The sequence below is a fragment of the Perognathus longimembris genome, chromosome 17 (genome assembly GCF_023159225.1).
Source record: "Perognathus longimembris pacificus isolate PPM17 chromosome 17, ASM2315922v1, whole genome shotgun sequence".
NCBI classification, from domain to species: Eukaryota; Metazoa; Chordata; class Mammalia; order Rodentia; family Heteromyidae; genus Perognathus; species Perognathus longimembris.
In genome coordinates, this window is record NC_063177.1 from 4,083,231 (window position 1) to 4,104,849 (window position 21,619).

The following is a 21,619-nucleotide window of genomic DNA, read 5'->3' on the forward strand; positions in this document are numbered from 1 at the left end:
AAGTGTATCACTAGTTCCAGCCCACATGTAAAAGGAGGACCCTTAAGGTCCACCTCTTGAAAGAAAGAATATCAGAGAATTTATAGGCACATCATCAAAACTCCACAGCAGAGCCATGAGTTTCCAAGCATCTCACACACTTTGCATGGAAATCATTCCATGTAAATTAACATCTCCTCCATGAGAAATCCAAAGATATCTAAATGATTTTAACCCCTAGTAAATTGCTGCAATTAATTGGAGTCTTCCTATATAGCATTACCAGTGAAGAAGGTGTTTTGTAGGATGACTGATCAGCATATTCCTCATTCATAAATTCTGATTCTGCCTGGCCAGGATGGGGGTAAGGCGTGATCAGTTCCCAGCCCTCCTAAGCTGCCTTCCTCTCCTCATTAGAGATGGCTGCCTCCCTCACTGCCTCCGGTCTGGAAAGAAAGCCAGCAAAGCTAATTGTCGCTCCTGGGAAGAGGAAGAATGAGAGATGAACTCAGAACCCCTCCCACGATGCCACAGTGTTCCTGTGACACAGAACACGACAGTTTCATGCTTGGAGAAGACCAACAGGAATCATAAGAAGATGAAAAACCTTCCTCCCAGAAAAATCAAGTCATCTCAGCAAGTTAGGGAAAGCCAGGCTAGATCTTTCTAGAAAGTACCTTATCATCTTTATCTCAGTGCAACTGCCATTTGTGTCATGTTTCAGATATGTCTCATCTTTTATGTCTGATGACCTGCCTGAGGAGGGCAAGATGCCCTGGGGCTTAAACTCAGGACTTCACACATTCTCCTTTTTTTTTTTTTCTCATAGCTGGTGCTCAGTCACTTGAACAGTACCTCCAGGCCAGCATTTAACTGGTTAGTTGGAGATGAAAGAATCTCACAGAGTTTTTACCATGGGCTGTCCTTGAATCTAGGTCTCAGCCACTTGGAGCGGACATTCCATTCTCCAAAATAACCAGCAAAAAGCCCAGCTGGAAGCATGGCTTAAGAGTAAAGTCATGAGCTAGAACTGAGCTAGAAGAGCTCAAGGCCCTGATTTAAAGCCTGGTATACGTACACACACACACACACACACACACACACACACACACACACACACACCCAAAGTACTATGTATGGTACCAATGCATATAAAAGTGCACAACAAAACATAACCTAAGAGTAGTAGCAGAGTTGAATAAATCTATAAATATTCTAATACAAATAACACATTACTTTTGAAAGACCCCTAAGATTTCCTTGTGGAAATGGACATTAGACAAAGGGTGTCAGTTTACCATGAACTGGTAGATGGACAAGCATGAAAAGCCACTCACCCATTGTGGAAGGGTGAGTCTGGTCTCCACACAGTAAAGTAGGCAGCTAGATGGCTGGGGCCCATGGCTATGGACTTGTATTGCTGTGTTCATCTGGGTGCCATTCTTTCATCCATGTTTTCTTGAGAACAATCATGTTCATAAGATAAATGCAAACTAAAGCCAGTGCCATTGGCTTAGGAGATCTGACCGAAGACAGATTCATAATCAGATGTGTTAAGAAAGTCTATGAGACTCACCTCTAATTACCCAGACTGGACCAATGGCCCAAGTGGAAGAGCACCAACCCTGAGCAAAGATGTGAAGGGACAGTGCCCAGACCCTGAGTTCAAACCCTAGTACTAGCACACACAATACACACACACTGCATATGTATATATACATACATGCATTATATATACATATTCACACACAAACTTCACTTTACATTCCAATGGCTCCTTAACATACTAATCATAATGGAAAAAATTAACAATTTCTCAGTAAGCATTATAGGAGACTTGCCTTACTATCCCCTCCTAATAAATAAATAAAGTCTAATATGAGCTAATAAAATAACACTTCTAAAGTTGCCTACATGTGCTATATTATCAAAATCTCTAGTCACATGAGTAAAAAAATCTGCTTGACAAGAATCAGGTAAGATAGCAAAGGACTAAATAAATATTTTACTTTCCAAAAAATTATATTAGTATTTTGACAACTTATCTCAAAAACTTTATCAATGGCTGGTATAGCTGCAGAACTGTTTTAATAAACTCAGATCCATCAGATAAATAGGGGACAAAAGGACCTCAAGGTCATTCCCTATGCAATTAGTAAGATTTAATGATAGTGTACTTTTTTCTTAATAATAAGGAATTTTATTTTTAGATAAGAATAAATGAGCTTAGTTCCCAAAGGGTCAAGGTTTAGTATCAACTGTATGATTTTCAAGTAGGAATTGACTGGAAATCCAATCACATTCTTCTGAGCCTACTGAGTTCTAAGTCACATGAAAAAGTTCAAAATATACTTTACAATTCATTGTGGTTGTTTTCAAAAAATCATTTCTACTATTCTAATGAGACTAAATTAATAGTGCAATTACTCTCTTTGGAGTATGGAAGATACCTACTTCTTTTTTAAAAATTATATTTTGTTATCTTCAAATAATCAGAAAAAGGATTTCAAATCAACATTCTCCTTTATGACACCTATTTCCTTGAACTTCTATCTCGGCATGACTGTGCCAGGAAACACAGACAGCACAAAGTCCCGTGCTTCACTGTGGTCTCAATGTTACCTGAGAACAGTGTGAAAATTTCTTCCCATTTAAATAATTATCTTGCCTTAAAATAAACAAATACTCAAAGGCCCTTCTCTGGGAAACAGTTTGTCCAACTAAACACTTCCTTTTTTTCCTGATGGATGTTATAAAGGGGAAACAACTCGCTTGGCAAAGTATCATACATCATCGCTCAAATCTGAGTTCAATAGTTCACATATCTTTGAGCCCTTGGGGAGGAAGAAAAAGAACTTTCTGTTTTCAAGGAAAATGATTTTGCTTGAGCTTTCAAAACTGAGCTGGCCTGTTATATAAAATCCTGATAATAGGCATATATAAAAGTCAGATGTCTGAATCAATATATTGAAGTTGCTTAAATAGCCAACTGTTAATTTGTTTTTTACAACTTCCTGCCTGCCTCAAAGGGCAATGAATTTTGCCTGAACCTTCAATAAAATTCTGTTGCAATAAGTATGTTTTGTATCTTCATATTTTATTTTCTATATTTTATATAAGATATCTAACTGAATGTATAAATAATGCTCTCTGGATTAACTATTGTTTATTTGCTCTTTTTTCCCTTGGTACAAGGGTTTGAACTTAGGGCTTCCCACTTGCTTAGCTTACTTGCTCTCTCAGCCAGCACTCTACCAAATTGAGCCATGCCTCCAGACTGGCTTTTTGCTGGTTAATTGTAAATCAGTCTTTTTGCCCAGGCTGCCTTTGACTCTTGATCCTCTAGGTCCCAGCCTCTGGAGTAGTTAGGATTACAGGCAGAGTCCAATATTTACTTTATTAAAATAAAGAAGAAGCATGTTTGCCAGAAAGTCAAAGTACAATCAATCTATTGATATCATTTGATAAATAGCTAAAGAGAAAGAAGTACATTTAAAATGCAATAGGGTTCTAACCCTTTTATTATATTCCACCATTTTGCATTGGCAGAGCAATTCTTGCTCCTTCCATATAATATTCAAGTCATGTTGTTCCTTCTTCCTTCCCTTAACAAAGCAACTTATTGGAAATTGTATTTGAAGTACACAGGGTCATGTCCTTAGTGCTCAGCACTGTACCACAGATTCATACTTGCACTTTGGTGACACGTAAGGAGCCCACCCTGTGTGTGAGACTTGGCTGCTTGCTTCTTGGATAGAGACAATCACTTAAGTGTCTGTTGAGATGCTGCCATGTGTTGCTTACTCTTCAGAAGTGAGAGCAAGTGCTAAGGGACCAAAATGACAGTCCAACTTGGAAAGGCAATCAGTGAGGGTATATGGGAGATTCTTATAGAACACTGAGTTTTCTTTCCACATGCAAAATGGGATATTAGCTCGGGCTGGCACTTTGCTGCTCTGGAAAGGACTCCATTCTTCTACCAAAATATTCAAGAAAATTAAGCAGGCCTTTCAGATGCTATGCATGTTCAGTGATGCTGAAAACCATATGCATCGATCCAAAGATCACAGCACCCACTTACAACCCTCTGATAAAGAAAACATCGATGATGTCATCATTTATAAGTGAACTATAACAGCACGAAGCAGCACAAAAACAATAAGCACATCTTACTTAGTTTTTAAAGAATAATGCAAAACTTGTATTACATTTGATTCAGTAATATGTGGTACCTTTTGGTTTGGAAAGCAGGGTTCTGAGTGTCTATGTATATCAAAATGGTATGTGGAAACAGGACTTGAACCCTGTGTTTACACTTAGTTGAATATGATCAGGCCTTTTCCTGAATCTGAACCTGCCATTCTCTAAGTAGGCAACCTGGAAAAAGTTGAATAAACTTACACATTACATACCCTCTTGCATCATGGGAGATTCATTTATATGAAGCATTAGCCACAGAAGTTAACAGTAAACCCAAGTACAGGACAGAGGAGGGGGGAGATGTCTCAGAGGTGAGATACATAGGCAGGTGACGTTCATCCCATTCCTTGTTTCTTCTGATGAACTCCTACCTACTCAACTTACTTGTCCAGCTTTTGTACACCAGCAAAGTTTACCTGGTCTCCTGATCACTAGTGGCTCTCTACCCCAAGACAAGAACACTCACAAACTTCTACTCAACTTTTCCCAAGCATCTAGAGCTAAGGAACTCGAAACTCTCCCTCCTCCAGCCACAAACATTTTATGCAAAATGTCAATGTAGCAAAAACTTAGAGACAACTGCACTATAAACAATCATCTATCCACCAAATCAATTCTAAACACACCTTTTTACCTATATTGAAATATAGCTATCATCCTTCATAACAAAATTTTTTAAAAATCCATCCACCTATAAACCCACTTTTAAAAACAGGTTTCAAAGTAAATCATAGACATCAGAGCAGTAAACATGTGTGTAACTGCCTTGAACTAAAGAAGCCTTCTTCTTTTGAGGTAAGCATTGGAATGACTCTGTCTCTGGGTTCTGCCACACATCTCTGCATCTTACCTGACTAGCATGATCTTAATTAATGCCATGTGCAATGGATGGTTTCCAAATTTGATCTTACTCATGAGCATCAAGGTACCTGGAGCACTTTCCATTCCCCATGTCTAAATAAAACTGCTCATTCCAGTTGGAACCTGATATTCCTCCACTATGCCCAGGGTAAACAGCTTCCAATACTATTTCTCTTCTGTTCTCCTTGCAAAGTTTTGCAATTTCTGCTAATGAAACACTTAGATCATTCTCTTCTCCCTGTGCCTATGGAATGGTTCTAGACATATATCCATCTCTAGGGTTCTAGATTTCCCAACAGCTACCTACCTGACCTACATCCTTTTGTCTCCCTGTGAGAATCAGGCTTCCACAGAAGAGCTATGGCTGCAAAGTTGAACCTCCTCCAATTCAGTCCTCCTAGACTACAGTCCCCTTCTTCGGTCAGTCCCCCTCCTCCTTGTAAAGACAGCCTTCAGTTCCCCCTCCCCCAACCCTGGCTCTACAGTGGCAGGTAACCAACATGGCAGCCACCAGCTTTCTGGCACTACTCAACTCTGGAATTGCAGCTAAGAAGAAGTGAAATGTGCTACAAGTATTCAATGCATACAAGCTCTCCCAATAACTGTGTTTTACCTTGATTACATGTTGAATTAGATGTTAGCCATATGAGAAGACAGAAGGGAGGGAGGGAAAGAGGGAAGGGAGCGGGAGGGAGGGAGGGAGGGAGGGAGGTTCTTATTACTTAGCTCTGGTCTTCACCAGAGAGCACTATTCTGAAATTCTCGTGGACACTCACAGGATACAGAAGTGAATCTACTTTTCTACAAACCAACAGTCAGTTGGAGCTTAGAAGTATCTTCTGCACATTTGCTATAGCTACCCTTCACTATAGGGCAAAGGTACCTGAAAATCCCAAAAGCATCAGTTGATAACAAGTGTTGGCTCCCCTTGGACTTCTCACACACAAACAGAAAACAGATCCAATTTGTTTTCTTTCCATCATTAAACCACTGCAGGCCATTCTAGCAGACCCTCTGACTTCACAGAAAGCCTTTCAACTGATACTGTTGGAATTTCAAGGTCTCCTACACCAAGAAGAATGCTTAAGGCTCATTAGGAAGAAAAATAAATTGCTTTTATTTCTCTTTTGAAAAAAGAGAAACCCACAACATATGATGAAAGAAACTACAAGAATAATTAATCTACCTTCAACCAGGAAATTGAGAGAGAGGGGAGGGAAGGAAGGGAGGGAGATCGTGAAGGGGAAGGGAAAGAAGAAAGGAAAGGAAGGGAAGGGAAGGGGGAAGGGGGAAGGGGGAAGGGGAAAGGGGAAAGGGGAAAGGGGAAGGGGAAAGGGGAAGGGGAAAGGGGAAAGGGGAAAGGGGAAGGGGAAAGGGGAAAGGGGAAAGGGGAAGGGGAAAGGGGAAAGGGGAAAGGGGAAGGGGAAAGGGGAAGGGGAAAGGGGAAAGGGGAAAGGGGAAAGGGGAAGGAGAAGGGAAGGAAAATAGAGAGAAAGAACATGCAAGCTTTTGTTCCTTAAAAGCTTTGTTTGTGGCATAAGATCACTGCCCTGCAGCTCCATTTCCCTCCCTCTTTCACAAGTCTTCTAAAGGTGAAGTTCCAGCAAACCAGACTTCAGTGAAGAAAGGTGATGAGGGGTGTGGTGAGTTGTGGAAATGTAACTGGTTTCAGTTTAATCTGGGTCCCTTTGTTAAATACATGAACCTAATGAGAATCTGCAGAGATTTATGACCGTAACAAACATATCATTTTGACTTTGCCATTCAATCCAGCCTGGCAACTTTGATATTTCCTGGTGAAAGGAGAGATCTAAATCCAAGTAAGAACTCTTAAAAGGAGAGGGAAGGAAATTTTATTCCACTCATGTGATTGATTACTTCCTACTCCGTACACTCATGAGAGAAAAAGCAAACTTTTTTTCCTGTCCTGGCTGGGCTAGAATTTTCCCCACTCATCTTTTACAATCAGGCAACAACCATAAAACACAAATTACTTAGCAAAGATCCAAAGGCCAGTCGTTCTAGCTGTATTCCAAAACCTGCATGCACCAAAATATTGACCAAAACATCTGGGAGGAAGCACAAAGATGCCAAAGAGAACAGAGACCCCCAGATTCAACTGAACTGATCTAATGTTTCAATGAACCAGCTTCAGAAGAAAAAAAGATAACATTCTGACTACTCCAATATATGGAAGTCTGGTGTCAGTGTTGTAAATCCTCCAAAATCAAGTGCATGTCTCTCAGGGCACTGCATTCTTTGGAGTTGGTCTCTTAGTAGAGAGAGAGAGAGAGAGTGTATGCATGCACACATGCACCAATATTAGAACTTGAACTCAAGGCTTTGGTGCTGTCCTTTAACTCCTTTGCTCAAGGCTGGCACTCTACCACTTGAACCACAGCTCTGGTTTGGGGGTGGTTAATTGAAGAGTCTCATAGACTTTCCTGGCTTCAAACTGAGCTCCTCAGATCTCATCCTCCTGAGTAGCCAGGATCATAGGGATGAGTCGCTGAAGTCTTTAAAGTTGGGCTTTGAGTCTTGGGCAAGGCATCTCTGCTTCGATGTACACAAAAGTCAATATTCATCTGGAAGATACGCCTTCCAATATCATCTGTTCATATTTCTGCCTCACTGGATTTAAACAAAGCTCAAATCAACAGCTATGTGTTTAAGGGCCTAAGCACTCCTGCTAAAGGTGTAATGCTGATAATGACCAGCTGGCAGAAAATCACTTAGATAAGCCTTATTTTTTTTCTTCATCTCCTACTTCTTTTTATTAGCTTATTTTAGTCATACACAGGGGGATTTCACTGCTACATTTCAACACATTTGCTGCATCTTCCAATCAGTCTCACCCTTTCCATCACTCTCCATTTCCCTTTCCCGAAACACTCCCAGCAGGTTCCCCGTTCTATCTTTATAGTGCAATCTACTTTGTGTCTATTCTCTTCCAAAATGTCTTTTGAAATGTCTTTTGTCACCTATTTTTCTTTTTCTCTTCCCCCTGCCCTGTCTCTAAGTAGTTAGTCCCTTTCTTAGATGTGTTTATAACATAACATATATGTTTATTCACATATACATTATGGATACACATAGATAGGTACACATGGTTATGTAGGCACGCATGTTTATGTATGTCTTTTACATCTAAATTCCACAAGTTTTGTTTTTTTGTGCTTGGTTTTTCTTGCTTAGTATATCCTCCAGTTACATCCATTCTTCTGCCAATGATACTTCATTTTTCTTTAAGGCTCTGTAATATTACATCGTGAAAAAAAAGAAAGTTTATAATATTCCATTGTGTGTGTGTATCACATTTTCATCACATTGTATTTATTCATTCATCTATTGTTGGGCTTCTTAGTGACCCATCACTTAGCTCTTGTGAATGGCCTTACAATAAACATGGATCTATGGTGTCTGTCTGCTGTATTTTCTCTCCTTTGGCTATATGGCCAATAATGGTCCTGAAAGGGTCACAACAAAACTCTACTTCTAGTTTTTTGAGGAGCCTCCTTACACTTCCTTTGTGGTTGAAGACATGGAAGAGTTCTTCATCTGTCTTTAACCATTAACCATTTGTGTTTCTTAACCATTTGTATTTCTTCTTCTTGTGAGAATTGTCTGTTAAGTGGCCCATTAATTAATTGAGTTACTGAATCTCTTGCTGTTTAATTTTCCGTGTTCTTGGTATATTCTGGATGTTACTCTTTTTATCTGTTGAACAGCTGGAGAAGGTGGTTTTCCCATTTCATAAGAAGTCTCTTGGTGCTGGTGATAGTTTCTTTTCCTGTTAGGAAACTTTTTCTTAAATTCTATATAGTCTTGTATGTCAGTTCTTTTGATGAGTCTTATTAGCAAAAGTAAGGGAGATAAACTGTGCCTAGCTTTACAATTAGGCTATGCTTTGACTGGTGGTCCTAACATAACTGAAGAATACAAGATTAAAATGCCAATCCAAAGGTGGAGGTACAGAAGAACAAGAAGATATCATGAACACTCATTGAGAATGTGCCTGCAAAGTGCTTGGCTGAAGAGTCCATGACTTGGGGCCTGCAGGACCACTGGACCCAGCCAACGGCCACAGGCCACCAACGCACCTGCCCTTACTGCTTGAACCAGAACTTCCTTTCCTTTGTATTCCTGATGAGATTTAGGCTTTTCCATAAAGGGATTTAAAAGTCATTGACTTGGTCCACTTAAGAATTTTTTGTAAATGGTCATTTTTTTTTAACAAATAGGGGAGAAAAATCAGTTGAATGGCTCAGATTTCTGATATGCTCAGGAGGATGAAATCTCTGGTCATATTCTAGAGAGAAAATGAGCAGGAGAAAGAAAGAAAGGGGAAGGGAGTGAGGAGGGAGGAGTGAGGAGGGAGAGGGAGAGGTGAGAGAGGGTGGGGGAAATAAAAAAGAGAGCTAGCTCTAGTTATCCCATCACAGACCAAGAAAAATAGACTAACATGATTATTTAAATGTTTTTAATTATTTTTTTCAACTGGATTTTAATGTGTCCCTTTTTTCTCACTCAAGATCCAACACCTGAACCAAAGAGGTCTAAGTCACCTCCCTAGGCACCATCTTAGGAACTATGAGTGGGCGATCGATTCAGAAGTTATCATTGACACTTTTAAGGGAAGCACTCTTGTGCTAGACCTGGTGATTCTGGGGCCAACAATGCACCTCAGCTACTATTTGCTTAATTCTATGACACGTTCTATGCAAGTTCTCTCACCTTCCCAAGCCTCTATTTTCCAATATGTACAATGCAGGAAATAACAGGGCCTATGCTATGCATGACACTATTCAGGTCACCATGTGCCCCAGGTCATTGAACATCATAGTTTTCAGCAAAGGCTCCACATGTTAGTTATTATCCCTTCATATCTAAAAAGATGGCTTCCATCATCTCAATAGTTCAAATAGTCTGCCATGTTAATGTGACTCAAAAGACACAGAGTAAAGTGCTTAGCCACGAAAATGGACATGACAGCAACAGGTGGCGAACGCTTAATCACAGAAATTGGGTTTTGTCTATGTAAGCATTCACAGGCTATGCCTTGCAGGAAGAAGGGTTTTCACAGATCCCACAAATATAAATAAATTGACAAATAAAAGGAAATACAGTTCACTCCAGGGAATCTTAGGATGGCGTGGGTGTAGTGTTGTTTTGTTTAAGTAAAAGTGAAACAGGGATAAATCTAGTTTTATAGTTGCTATAAATATCAAAGTTTTTTAATTATCTCTAAGTAGTTGTAACAAAGGAATTGCCATTCTACAAAGCAGTTTATGAATATAACGTGTCTTGATCAATGTCACCCACTTTAACATTCTCACCTGTCCCTCCCAATACCCCCTTTCCTTCATTTTTTCTCATTTTCTTGGATATTTGTTGAATTCTTGGTTGCATTATCCCCCTCTATCCCTCTCAAAGGAGAATGTTTTTTAATTTTGAATCTACTTTTTAAAATTCTTTTATTTTTTTGTTTATGTGGAACCAAGGAATCGAATCCAGGGCCTCATGCATGCTAGGCAAGAACTCTACCACTAAGCCACATTCCCGGCCCTCAAAGGAAAAATAAATTTTGAAGTTTTTCATTGCTTTGTTAAGCCAGCAGTCCAGATACACAACTATGTGTTTAAAAACAGATAGAAGAATGCCAACACGTTGTCTACACAGGAACTTTGACTCTGCTAATACTGGTAGTGAGGACTCAACAGATATTATAGGCCTAACCCCTTGGTGTTAGAGCGTGCACCATCCTGGCTCTCCCAGGCTCTGGGAGTCGGGCATTCTCTCTTCCTTCTCCACAGCTTCTTCACTCCCACCAGCCAGCATCTATACCATAGGTTAGGAACTGTCTCCAATAAGGGCATAGAACATTGAAGCTGGCCTGGAAAAATCCAGACCACATCAGCTTAGCCATAGAAAGAATTCATAGTTGTGACCCTTTTCTTCACCCTATGACTAGCTTTCCCAACCTCTGACCCCTACTCCTCCTGCTGGTGGTTAACCCATCAGATGGAGATATTTAAAGCTCTTTGTCCTCTGATCCATCACTTCTGTCCTTTCAGTCCTTAAGTGTCCTGGATTCTAGTATCTGAAATAAAGTATGTGGGAGACATCAAAAGAGGGGCCCAGTCCAGGATGGAAGTTGTTCACACCTGGTTTATTTTACACTTCCCAGGGGCTGGGGATGTGGCCTAGTGGCAAGAGAGCTTGCCTCGTATACACTTCCCAGCTATGGAGGAGAAAAATGGAAGAACAGAATTCTCACTGAGATACTGAGGTGATGGATCCAAGAAGCACCGTGATTGCTAAGTGCCTGGTGTGTGGAGCAGACAGGGGGTGCTCTGCACAAGGTGATGGCTTCACCAGCACCACACTCCTTCAGAAAGATGTGAGATTTAAAACTTAAAAAGTGCTTACCTCTGAATCTCTCCCTCTAATATTTTCAGACTGTGGTTGTCCTCAGTAACAGGAACCTCGGAAAAATCAAGCCTCAGCTAAGAAGAGATGGCCCTAAAGTGTTGGTAACTAGGTGACCAGTAGTGTTCTCATTTCCCCAGTTTTCTCACCAATGACTTTTCTTCTGATCCAGTGGAGGCTGGATTTATTCCCTGCGTTTATTCCCTCGTTACCAATGAGTCGCCATTGTCCTCCATCGCAGAGTTGATCAATCTTGCTGGGCTCCAGGTTATCTTGACTGAAGCTTCCCACTCCTGGTGCTGCACAATGTCTCTCAGCCATAGACAGTCTCCTAATGTTTCCCTCTGCTGGACTGTCCAACAAGCAGAATGCCCCACAAATGACCATTTTCACTGCCACAAGTGAGAGGAACAAAAGCTCAGAAAAACCAGGGGACCTAAGTGCTGGTCACTTGGTAAAGGCGCTTTGGGCAGGGTCTTCCCAGGGGAATGTCCCTCTCTTTCCACTTGCATTGGTTTTAACCTGTTTTAACCACCCAGTTCCCTAGACTGCCACCTCTGGGCTGCAATAGGAGCCCCCAGAACCCTGGGCTGCGGATACAGGAACCCCAATTTCCTAGGAGGAGGACACAAGAGCCCTCAGGCTCTATGCTGCAGACACTGGAGCCCCCAGGCCCTGGGCTACAGATACAGGAGACCCCAGACCCTGAGCTGTAAGACACAGGAGCCCCTAGACCCTGGGATGAAGACACAGAAGGGCTCCTCCAGCTAAGTTTTGAGTACCTTGCTGGTGTCATCCTGCACGCTGGAATGCCAATCCACAGGACAGCTCCTGTGTGCAAAGGGTTAAACAGGCTTCTGTGGGGTGCTTGTTAAGGACACGGGCCTTCCTCCAGAGCCCATGCCACATGGGGATAGGAGCAAGGCTGCATTGCTCGTGCTGGAATAAAATCATCTGGAAGTATTTTCATCTGAAGCCAGCTTTCAGACACAGAGGCAAAACACCCTAACAAAAGTAATCCAGGGCATATGGCATTCCTTTCAGTCATACACATTTCTAATATAAATCCTCTGATCATTTATAGCCAGCTCTTCAGGTTTATTGTCAAGTCTCTCTCGTTTCTCTTCACAAAAACCGATTCCTGCACCAAGGAAGTAAAGTATTCTTACCTCTGAGAAGCTAAGGGAAACTCAGCTGTGGTAGTCAGACAGCATTGGCTTTCAGTGCTGCCTAAATAGTCTGTCATTCCCACATTCTCCCTTCTTCCTCTCCCTGCTTCTTTCTTTCTGTTTTTATTTTAAAGGAGACTGCAGATATACATTGATCATGACCAGGATTTTGAAGCTTCCATCAGAAGTAGGGAGGCAGTTTCCTTGCTGTGGTGCCTGCCACTAGGTGGCGCTGCACATCACAGTCAGAGTGAGCTGCACTACCCGTTAGGGCACAGGATTTTTGCTCATTGCAAGACATCTCCCTTGCATTCCTCACAGCAAGTTCTTCAACTGCATTCTTAATAAATATCCTCCCCACCAGCTGCAGCTTTCAAAAACAACCCATTTATTGCTATCAGACAACTTCTAAAACAAGTCAAATGTGAACTCTGGATTGCAGTACCCAAGTGACCTTAAGATAATTGTAAATGCTCAGGTTCATGAATAGTCATGAAAAATTCAAAAAAAAATAGCAAGGGCTGCATCATGGGAAGTGAGAATGAGAAGAGATTTTTTTTAACTTACTGAACTCAACATTGCATTAACTGCTAAATTCTGGCTTTACATAGGCTTGTTTATTAGCTGTATTAATATTCCCCACAGATACTTTCAAATTGTATCAACTAGTAGAGATTTTAAAGTACTCACAAGTGTTTTAAGAATAATATTATCAAAGTCAATACTGAGGTGTTAAGATATTCTTTTAGGCTAAATTCCTCTGGTTACCTATAAAAGGCATATTTAATAATAAACCTTAGTCTCATTATTGTAAGTCATGAGTAAGTAGAAATAAATTTTCTAAAAGCTTTAGACTCTTAAAATTACTCTGAAACATAAACTAAGGCGGGGTGTCTCTTGCAAGGAAAGTCACTGCTAAGTTAGTGGAGAAAGATCTCTTCTAAGGAAACACATTCGATATTATCAAGTTCCTGACTGGATCCAACAACTTGGCTGATCCTAACTGTAATTTCCCATTTTTCAAATGGTTGTTCCCATAGGAATACAAAGCTCATTTTTTTTGTTGTTTGTTCTTATCAAGGAAGTTTGTTTGTTCTAAGACCAACCACACTTCTCTTGGTGATGTGAGCAGCTGGCCTATGTAAAGTTAACCCCTGTTGTCATTAATTGCACAGACATTATTTTATTCCCATGACTCCTGCAAAATACAGAGCTGGCACCTGCTCTTCCCTGGACAATCAACAGATTATTTATTTATATGAAACACATATATTTTGGCCAGGGTGTTCGTCTTTTCATTCTGTCTCTTTCTCTCTCTCTCTCTCTCTCTCTCTCTCTCTCTCTCTCTCTCTCTGTCTCTCTGTCTCTCCCCCCCCTTCCTTTCCTTTCCTACCCTCATTCATTTTTCTTCCTTTATTCTTCCTTCCTCCCTCTTCTCTTTCTTTCCTTGTGACTGGAATTTAAACTCAAGGCCTTTGCCTTTGCTAGACTGCTGCTGTACCACTTGAGCCATGCCTCCATCCCAGCTTTGTACTGGCTATTTTGGAAATGAGTCTCATGGAATTTTCTGCCTGGCTTGGGTCTGAAGGGTTGATTTTTAAGGAGTAGACAGGAAGTCACAATGCTGGGTGAAATCCTCCCTCTCATAGATGTGTATACATTTTTACTCAAGGTGTATCTGCACATTGCAATCTTCCACTACTGTGAAGGAGTTCTGCTCACTTACACAAGGTGTTCCAGGTCCAGAATTCACCAAACATGCTGCTCTTTAATGGCTGCCTGCTTCATGCCTAGTATGTACAAAATTGCTCAGATGTTCCTCCACCACTTATAAACTCTTATAAACTCCATCATTTCCCCCATACACTTGTATGAGAACACACACACACACACACACACACACACACACACGAGAACTGGATTGATTTATTTGCATTGTTGATGTGTTCTACTAAAGGCAAACCCAGAGTTCAGACATTGAGCAAACAAAACGACACCATGTTGGCTCCTCTCCTTAACCTTTACTCAGTGGGGAGAGTTCAGTCACTCAGATCTCCTGGGAACTAGATACACAGAGACAATTACTCTTTCCCTCCAAAGACACCCACGGTAGACTCCAGGTCTAAAGAAACTTCTTCCCTCTGTCCCAGCCCCTCCTTCATCCCCTACTAATGTCCTCCCTGCACTTTGAGGGCAGAGCCTTGGATTTGAGCCCACATGACCTTGGCCTGTATCTGTACTGAGTATGGAACTTCAGTCTGAAGATCTTACATGGGTGGCTAGACTTTGCATCTCTCTTGGCTCAAATTTCATGTCAAACGCTTCATGCAGAAGAGGATCTTGGAGCAGGAGGGTGGGAAACTGTACATGAAGGTTCTGTGCAGCTGCTCCCAGCTGCTACAAAACTCTCCTCTCAGGAACCGAAAGTACCTCTGCTCAATTCGCCTCTCCAATGGCCTCCAACAGACAAGGCCTGGATCATTAGAGAACTTAACATTTCAAATCCTGATGGAAGAAGAGAACGCTAACTCCAAGCTGAATGACCTTTGATGTCACTTTGTGCTACAAATCCACGCTTGGGATGGCTCTCTTTACTGAAACTTCCTGGACTTCACTCACAGCAAAGGAAGTAAAACAAAGGAAGGAAGGCATGCTAAGCTGAGAGAAAGACAGGGGAGTAATGTGGGCTTCCTACCCTATGCCAAATAAGATGGAAGTGCTACCAAATCCTTTTCAGGCTTGAATGTACATGTGGATAGACAGACAGACAGACAGAATCATAGTAGAATCTCTGTGTCACAACATTTGCATTCATGGAATCAGCCAACTATAGGACAAAAAGATCTAGAAAATCTCTATCTGTATTAAACACATACAGACTTCCTTCTCTGATTATTATTCCCTAAATGACTCTGTATAACAAATATGCACATAGTAGTAGATATTTAATGTATTCTGAATATGATATAAAGTGCATAGAAGGATTTATGTAGATTATATATAGTGTATTATAAATATGACACCCATTTTACATGTGAGATTTGAGTACATATATATGTATTATATGTTATATATTCTTTCTTAGACAGCTATTTGTAATCTGTTTAAAGACATTAAATACTTTACAAGCTGGCGTTATTCTGTCTTAGAAGTGAAAACATGGCCTACTTTATAGCTAATGAAGGTATGATAAATAGGGAAGTCTCATTAAATTCTGGGCTCACCTGCTTTCGAACCCCAGCCAGACAATTTGGTCCTGACTTCCAGTAAAGATCTCAGTATTCCGAAGCGACCACAGTCGCTTCCCCGTTTCCTTTATGAACTCACCACACGCACAATGAAGACAGACTATGCATCACAGCAGATTGCTTTCCCAGGACACGCAAGCCACAGACATTTGTTGTGCTGATATCATTGTCTGCTAAATTAAGTAAGGAGGAATGTTTTTGAAACCCATCAGGGTGAAGATTCATACCCAGGAAACGCCACAGACCTGGCCTCAATGATTAGAACAAATCTGCACACCTAGAGAAATTTGCAAGGGGAATTTGTTGATGATATTAAAACATTTTAAATCCGGAGGAGCAACGTCCTTTCTCCAAAAGAGTTTCTGAAGAAGAAATTCATTTTTATCTTTTATTGTACATTTTCTCCAATCAGGAACTTATTACTCAACTCGAGACATCGTTTATAAGGCATTTCAGTCTCTTTTAAGTGAAGGAAAGGGATAGAAATATCTTAATCTTAGCCACAAGCTTTTCTCTGTAACTGAGATTTCCTTCAAACTTCACAGCAACTTTTCTCCCTTGGTGTGGACAGTAGGGGGCACTGCCACAGCAAACTATTATGCATGGTGGGAAACAGATTCCAGGGAGAGTAGGAACAAGAATAAAAGAAAAAAGGAAAAAGAAAGAAAACAGACTAGACATTTGGGGCTCCTCCCATGTCAACACTTCTACAAATATACACATTTTTACCTCTTGTAATCCACATTTGGGGTGTGAATAGTGTGTGTGTGTGTGTGTGTGTGTGTGTGTGTGTGTGTTAGAAACCTTACCTTGTAAATTTGGGGTAACTCAGGAGGATCTAAATAGATCCTCTCTTCTAGAATATTAACTAAATAAAAGTAGCGCAAATGTACTTAGTAGTTAAGAAGCATTCTGTGTGAGATTTATACACACACATCGTTAAATCTTGTCTGTTTTACAAACATCAAACTCTGAGTTCGGAGCCAAGATAAAAGAAAAATGTGGGAAAATTTCATTAAATAATCATATAATCCAGACCCCCTAGGTTGGAATTTTAAAATAAGAGTTCTCTTTGTAATTGAGTTCAGCTTAAATTTATGCATTCAATTAAAAAAAAAACCAAAACATTGGGAATGGTAAAACAAAGACATTTTCTCTAACACTTGGAAAATTAGATTCAGCAAACCATGAAGTCTACTGTGCAGTTATTTTTGTAACCATCATAAATTGCTTTATAGAACTCCTCTGCCCGAGTAAACAATCTAAGCAGAGATTTACTTTATAGCATGCATTCAGTTTCCAAAGGACAGAGGGGCCTCAAGGTTTATGGCTCCTTTTCTTTCCTCTCCCCCCGCCCCCACCCAAACCACTTGTGTTTCCAGTTACCTTTAAACCTTTCTGCCCTTAGAGGAGTTTAGAAAGTTCTACAGAAAACATAACCCAGGTCTGCAGATACCCTATAGTCTCAGATATTCACTGCTGGGAGAAGAAGAAACAATTCTCCCTTGTGGAAATAAAAGTTTATATGACAAAGCGAAAACAAAGGGTTTTAGTACTAAATATTTCACCCTATTTCATGGCACCTCAAGACCCTGTTCGGGCTGGGCTGGTTCAGTCAGTCCAGTTCACTTAATATTTGTTCACTTCTAGTCCTGTATAAGGCAAATTTGAGAGAGACTGCTGTAGATAAGAGTTTTAGGGGTGTTTAAACACTTCTTTCTTGTATCGCTGATGAAAAAAAAAAAAAACAACAGAGCTGTCTTTGTGCTAAAAAGAAGGACCTGTTGTTTCCAGATTCAACAGGTCATTTTTATAAGACCTTCCCAGAGGATATAACATAAATGACAGAAACACAAGGGGATATTTTAAGTGGCTGATGATTTTAAATGATATATAATCTGTATTAAGGGCAGGTTGTTTGCTTTTCTTTCCAGCAAATGGAAAGTTAACTGTTTTAGAAGTGTTTAATGTTAGAATTGGATTTTTTTAAGGGACTAAACCTTTTCTTGTGAGTTGAATTACTATAATTTCAGCTCCTGAAATCAATCTGAGGGGTGTGCTTGACCTCTGGAGTCAATAAACTTGTCAAATCGTGTCCTTTTCTGTTTGGGGGATGAATGGTTAATTTAGTGGGCTCTTGAAGTGTGTATCTAAATCGTGAGTAACCATTCTTATACTGTTTCAGTTAAAATAAGGAGAATGAATATTTTATTAACAAGCTAACCTTTTTACCACGGAAAATTCTACCCATATGACTTTTCCTTGAACTTGGAGGAAATTTAAAATAAAACTTACTATGTTGTGGCAAAAAAATCTAAACAATAATAGAACTGGTAAGTTCAGCCCAGCCTGGTCTGTAACTGAAGATGGCCTGATTTTGAGGAAAATGGCAACTTTACGATTTAAGAGCTAAATAAGATTCATTGCCTCAACTTTATCCAAAGAGTTTAGACAGTGTATTCTTCTCTACTTTTCTTCCTTAAAAAGAAAAAAAAAAGAGTACCACTTTATTTGTAAAGTTATGAAGATCTTTAGAAAAGTCTCTCTACCCAGAGACAGTCATTTCTCCCTATGCCGAGCAAGATCGCATTTACCAAATTCATTCCTTACCCCCCATAAAGGCTGTTACTAAAGAAGCCCTTGTTTTAAAACACGAAGAACCAAGGGGAGCCGGTACTCGCGGAGACATAGATTATCCAAACTACCTGGGTCCTCAGGCGCTTGACACTTTTACTAAGTCCCTATATTACACTGTACCTAGGACAACTAACTGCAGAAGGGTAAAGGCAAATAAATTCGTGATGCAAAACCCATGTGAACCACAGGGAATTGCCCTAGAGATAAAGAGAGGGGGGAAAAAATCCCAGCAGGGTTTCTGAGGAGGGGTAACTTGGTAAGAAGAAATGAATTTTTTTTTTATTACAAAAGACTTGAAAAGTAATATTTCCCTCTTTAGCTAAATACATGGATACTTTCTCACGGAGCAGGAGCAAGGGTTAGGACTGAATGAAGAAAAGGGACTTTCAAGAATTAAAATCACAAAGACAAAAATTTCCCCCACCCCCTCTCTTCCTCTCTCCCTCCCTCCCTCCTCTCATGTCGAAGGAGTAGGGCAGTCTCAACTTGGGCATAGTTGCAGTGATCCTGGGTCTTCTGCATGAAGTGAGGTGGAAGGCATACTGGAGGCCTCTCCCAAGTGTCCCCCCCATTGCCTCCCCTCAGCCCTCTGCCTCAGGCCGGCGCGCGCCCTCTCACCGGTACCAGGCGAGGCCCTTGTGGTAGCTGCGATCGAAGAAGTGGGGTTCGGCGCCCACGGCGCGCACGTCGGGGTGCACGCGCAGGAACTCCAGCAATGCCCGCGTGCCGCCCTTCTTCACGCCAATGATGATAGCTTGCGGCAGCTGCTTGCTGCCTTCGTCCAAAAGTAGGGCCAGAGTTCCTGGCGGGGCCTCGGCCACGCTGCTTCCAGCCCCGGACCCTCCGGGGCTCAGCGCCAGCCCAGGGGTCTCCTCTTCCCAGACCGTCTGGTCCGTGTCGTCGCGCGGGGCCGGCGGCCGGCGCCTCCGCTGGCGCTGCAGTTGCAGGAGGCGTTTTAGGTGCGTCGCCGCGGGCCACACCACCAGGTCCCGCGGGCCTCCGGCCAGGACCCCGCGATCGGGTTCCCCCGCCTCCTCACCGCCACCCGACAAGCCCACGATGGGGCCAGACAGGGTCTGGCCGCGGTCGGCCAAACAGTAGAAGACGTAGAGGGACGTAAGCAGGGAGCAGAGCATGAGCAAGAACTTGCGGAAGATGCGGCGGGACAGCGGTTCGGCCGAGTTGGGGTGCGCGCCGGCGGGGCCCGGAGGGGCCATCCTAGCCGGAGGCGACGGCGGACAGCGCACGGGCCATGCTACTAGGCCGGGACTCTGCCAGGTGCCATCGCATCCCCACGACGGGCCCGATCGCCGGACCCAGGCCACATAGCCCAGCCCGTGTGTTCCTGTGGCGGTGCCAGCTGCCCCGGGAGGCAGCAGCCGGGCGCCTCCAGGGAACCGAGTCCGGAGAAGGGGGCACGGGAATGGGGGACGGGAGTCTCAGTGCTTAAGAAACCATCGTCTTAGGTTCGGATCCTGCGCCTACGGGCAGGGCTCGGCGCCCGGGTCCCTGGGAGTCGCTGCAGTTGGGATCTCGGCGGCGGTGGCGGAGGCGCGCGGCTCGGACCGACCTCGCGCAGCCTCACGGTGCGGATCTCTGCTCAGCGATCGCGCATCCCCGGCTCCGTCCCAGTGGAGGGGACATGCGGCTCTGGGGCACCCACGCTGCGTGCGCTCCTGACAAGGGCGAGCGGGCGACCGTGTTTCCCAGCTCCTGCTTGCTCTTGTCTCCTTGCTCGCCGGGACGCGCCCTGTCCGTCCCGGCTCAGGTCTTCTCACCCAAAACAAGCTCCCCGTTCGTCTCTCTCTCCCTCTCTGTGTCCCAGGGGGACGCAGAAGGCCTGCACCTCCACTCGCCCTCCCCTCTCCGTGCACACCCGGAGGCCCCAGACTGCACTCGGGCCCCCACCTGTGAGTGGCGCGGCGGAGCCCGGCTGTCTGGACGCAGCGGGTCGGCGCTCCCCGCCGCCGCCCCCGCACGTGGGGCGCAGAGGGCTGCAAAGTTGGCGGTGACGTCAGCGGCCCGGGTCGGACCAGTCTCAGGATGCCCGCCGCCGGGCGCGGACCCAGGGCGCTGGGGGCCGAGCGGGGTGGGATGGAAAGAAGGTGGCGCGAGCGCCGACAGCGGCCGCCCAATGGCACCGGGAGGGCGGGGGCGGCTGGAGCGACGCCCCTTCCCCTCTGTTCCCCAACTCCTCCCTCCGGATCGCTGTGCGCGTTTGGAGCAAAGCGTTGGTTTGCGGTGGCTGCCAGCTTGTCTGGCTGACATTTAAAACCTGCTCGGTCCCGGGAGCCTGATTTTCACCCCAGGAGCCCCTCGCTAGATTAGAGGTTACCAAACGTCTCCAACTTGGCCCAGCACCTTTGCAAGCAGTGACCCCCTTTCCAGCACCCCAGGGCTCTGCCTCCCCCTCACATCTCCCCCACATCCCCTCCTTCCAGCCCCCGCTCCCGCAGGACCTAGAAACGCCCCCATGGGGTCCCACACCTTCGCAAGTTTCCTTCCCAATAGTTTTCAGCCTTGCCCCTCACCCCTCGGCCCCATCGGGATTGGGCGGGGTGGGGGGGGGAGGACTGAATTTTTACCAGCACCAACTTTGCTTCTACCTACTCAACCCTACTGCGCGCTCTGGAGCATAACTCTTTTGGGGGTTTGATTTTGTGTGTGCTTGTGGGTGGTTTTTTTTTTTCCCTGCTTCTTTTGATTTTTTCCTTGGATTTATTGAAACTGATCGAAGGTCCCTCGGGACCTCGAAAGGAACAACTTCTTAGGAAATAAGTCAATAAATAAATCAAAGGCAAAATTAATAGTGTTTTTTCCCTCTTAAATCAGCACAGGCTCAGTTGTTTTAGTTGGTTTGTGTGTATGTGTGAAGTGTACTTGTTTGTGTTGGTATGTGTGTGTATGCGTGTGTGCAGGGCACGCGTGTGTGCCCCCATGCATGCCTCCAATCAGGGGTTAAATGCCTTTTCCATAGCCAGCGGTTTCCTTTTTCTCTGGCCTTCCCTGACCCTATATCCTCTTCCTGTGCTCCCCAGAGAGCAGGTCAGGAAGGGATATAAATGGCCTTGCAGGTTAATGGAGGGAGGCGGCCCG

The 21,619-nt window shown here is 43.3% G+C and overlaps 1 protein-coding gene across 1 annotated transcript in view; it reads right to left on the bottom strand.

The window, feature by feature from the left end:
* The window catches only part of Hs3st3a1 (heparan sulfate-glucosamine 3-sulfotransferase 3A1), an 88,909-nt gene extending 68,355 nt beyond the window's left edge, over positions 1-20,554 (bottom strand). The window contains 1 exon segment of the mRNA XM_048367302.1: positions 19,142-20,554. Within this exon segment, the coding sequence (XP_048223259.1) occupies positions 19,142-19,740 (599 nt within the window). The 5' untranslated portion in view covers positions 19,741-20,554.
* Between the last annotated feature and the right edge of the window lie 1,065 nt (positions 20,555-21,619).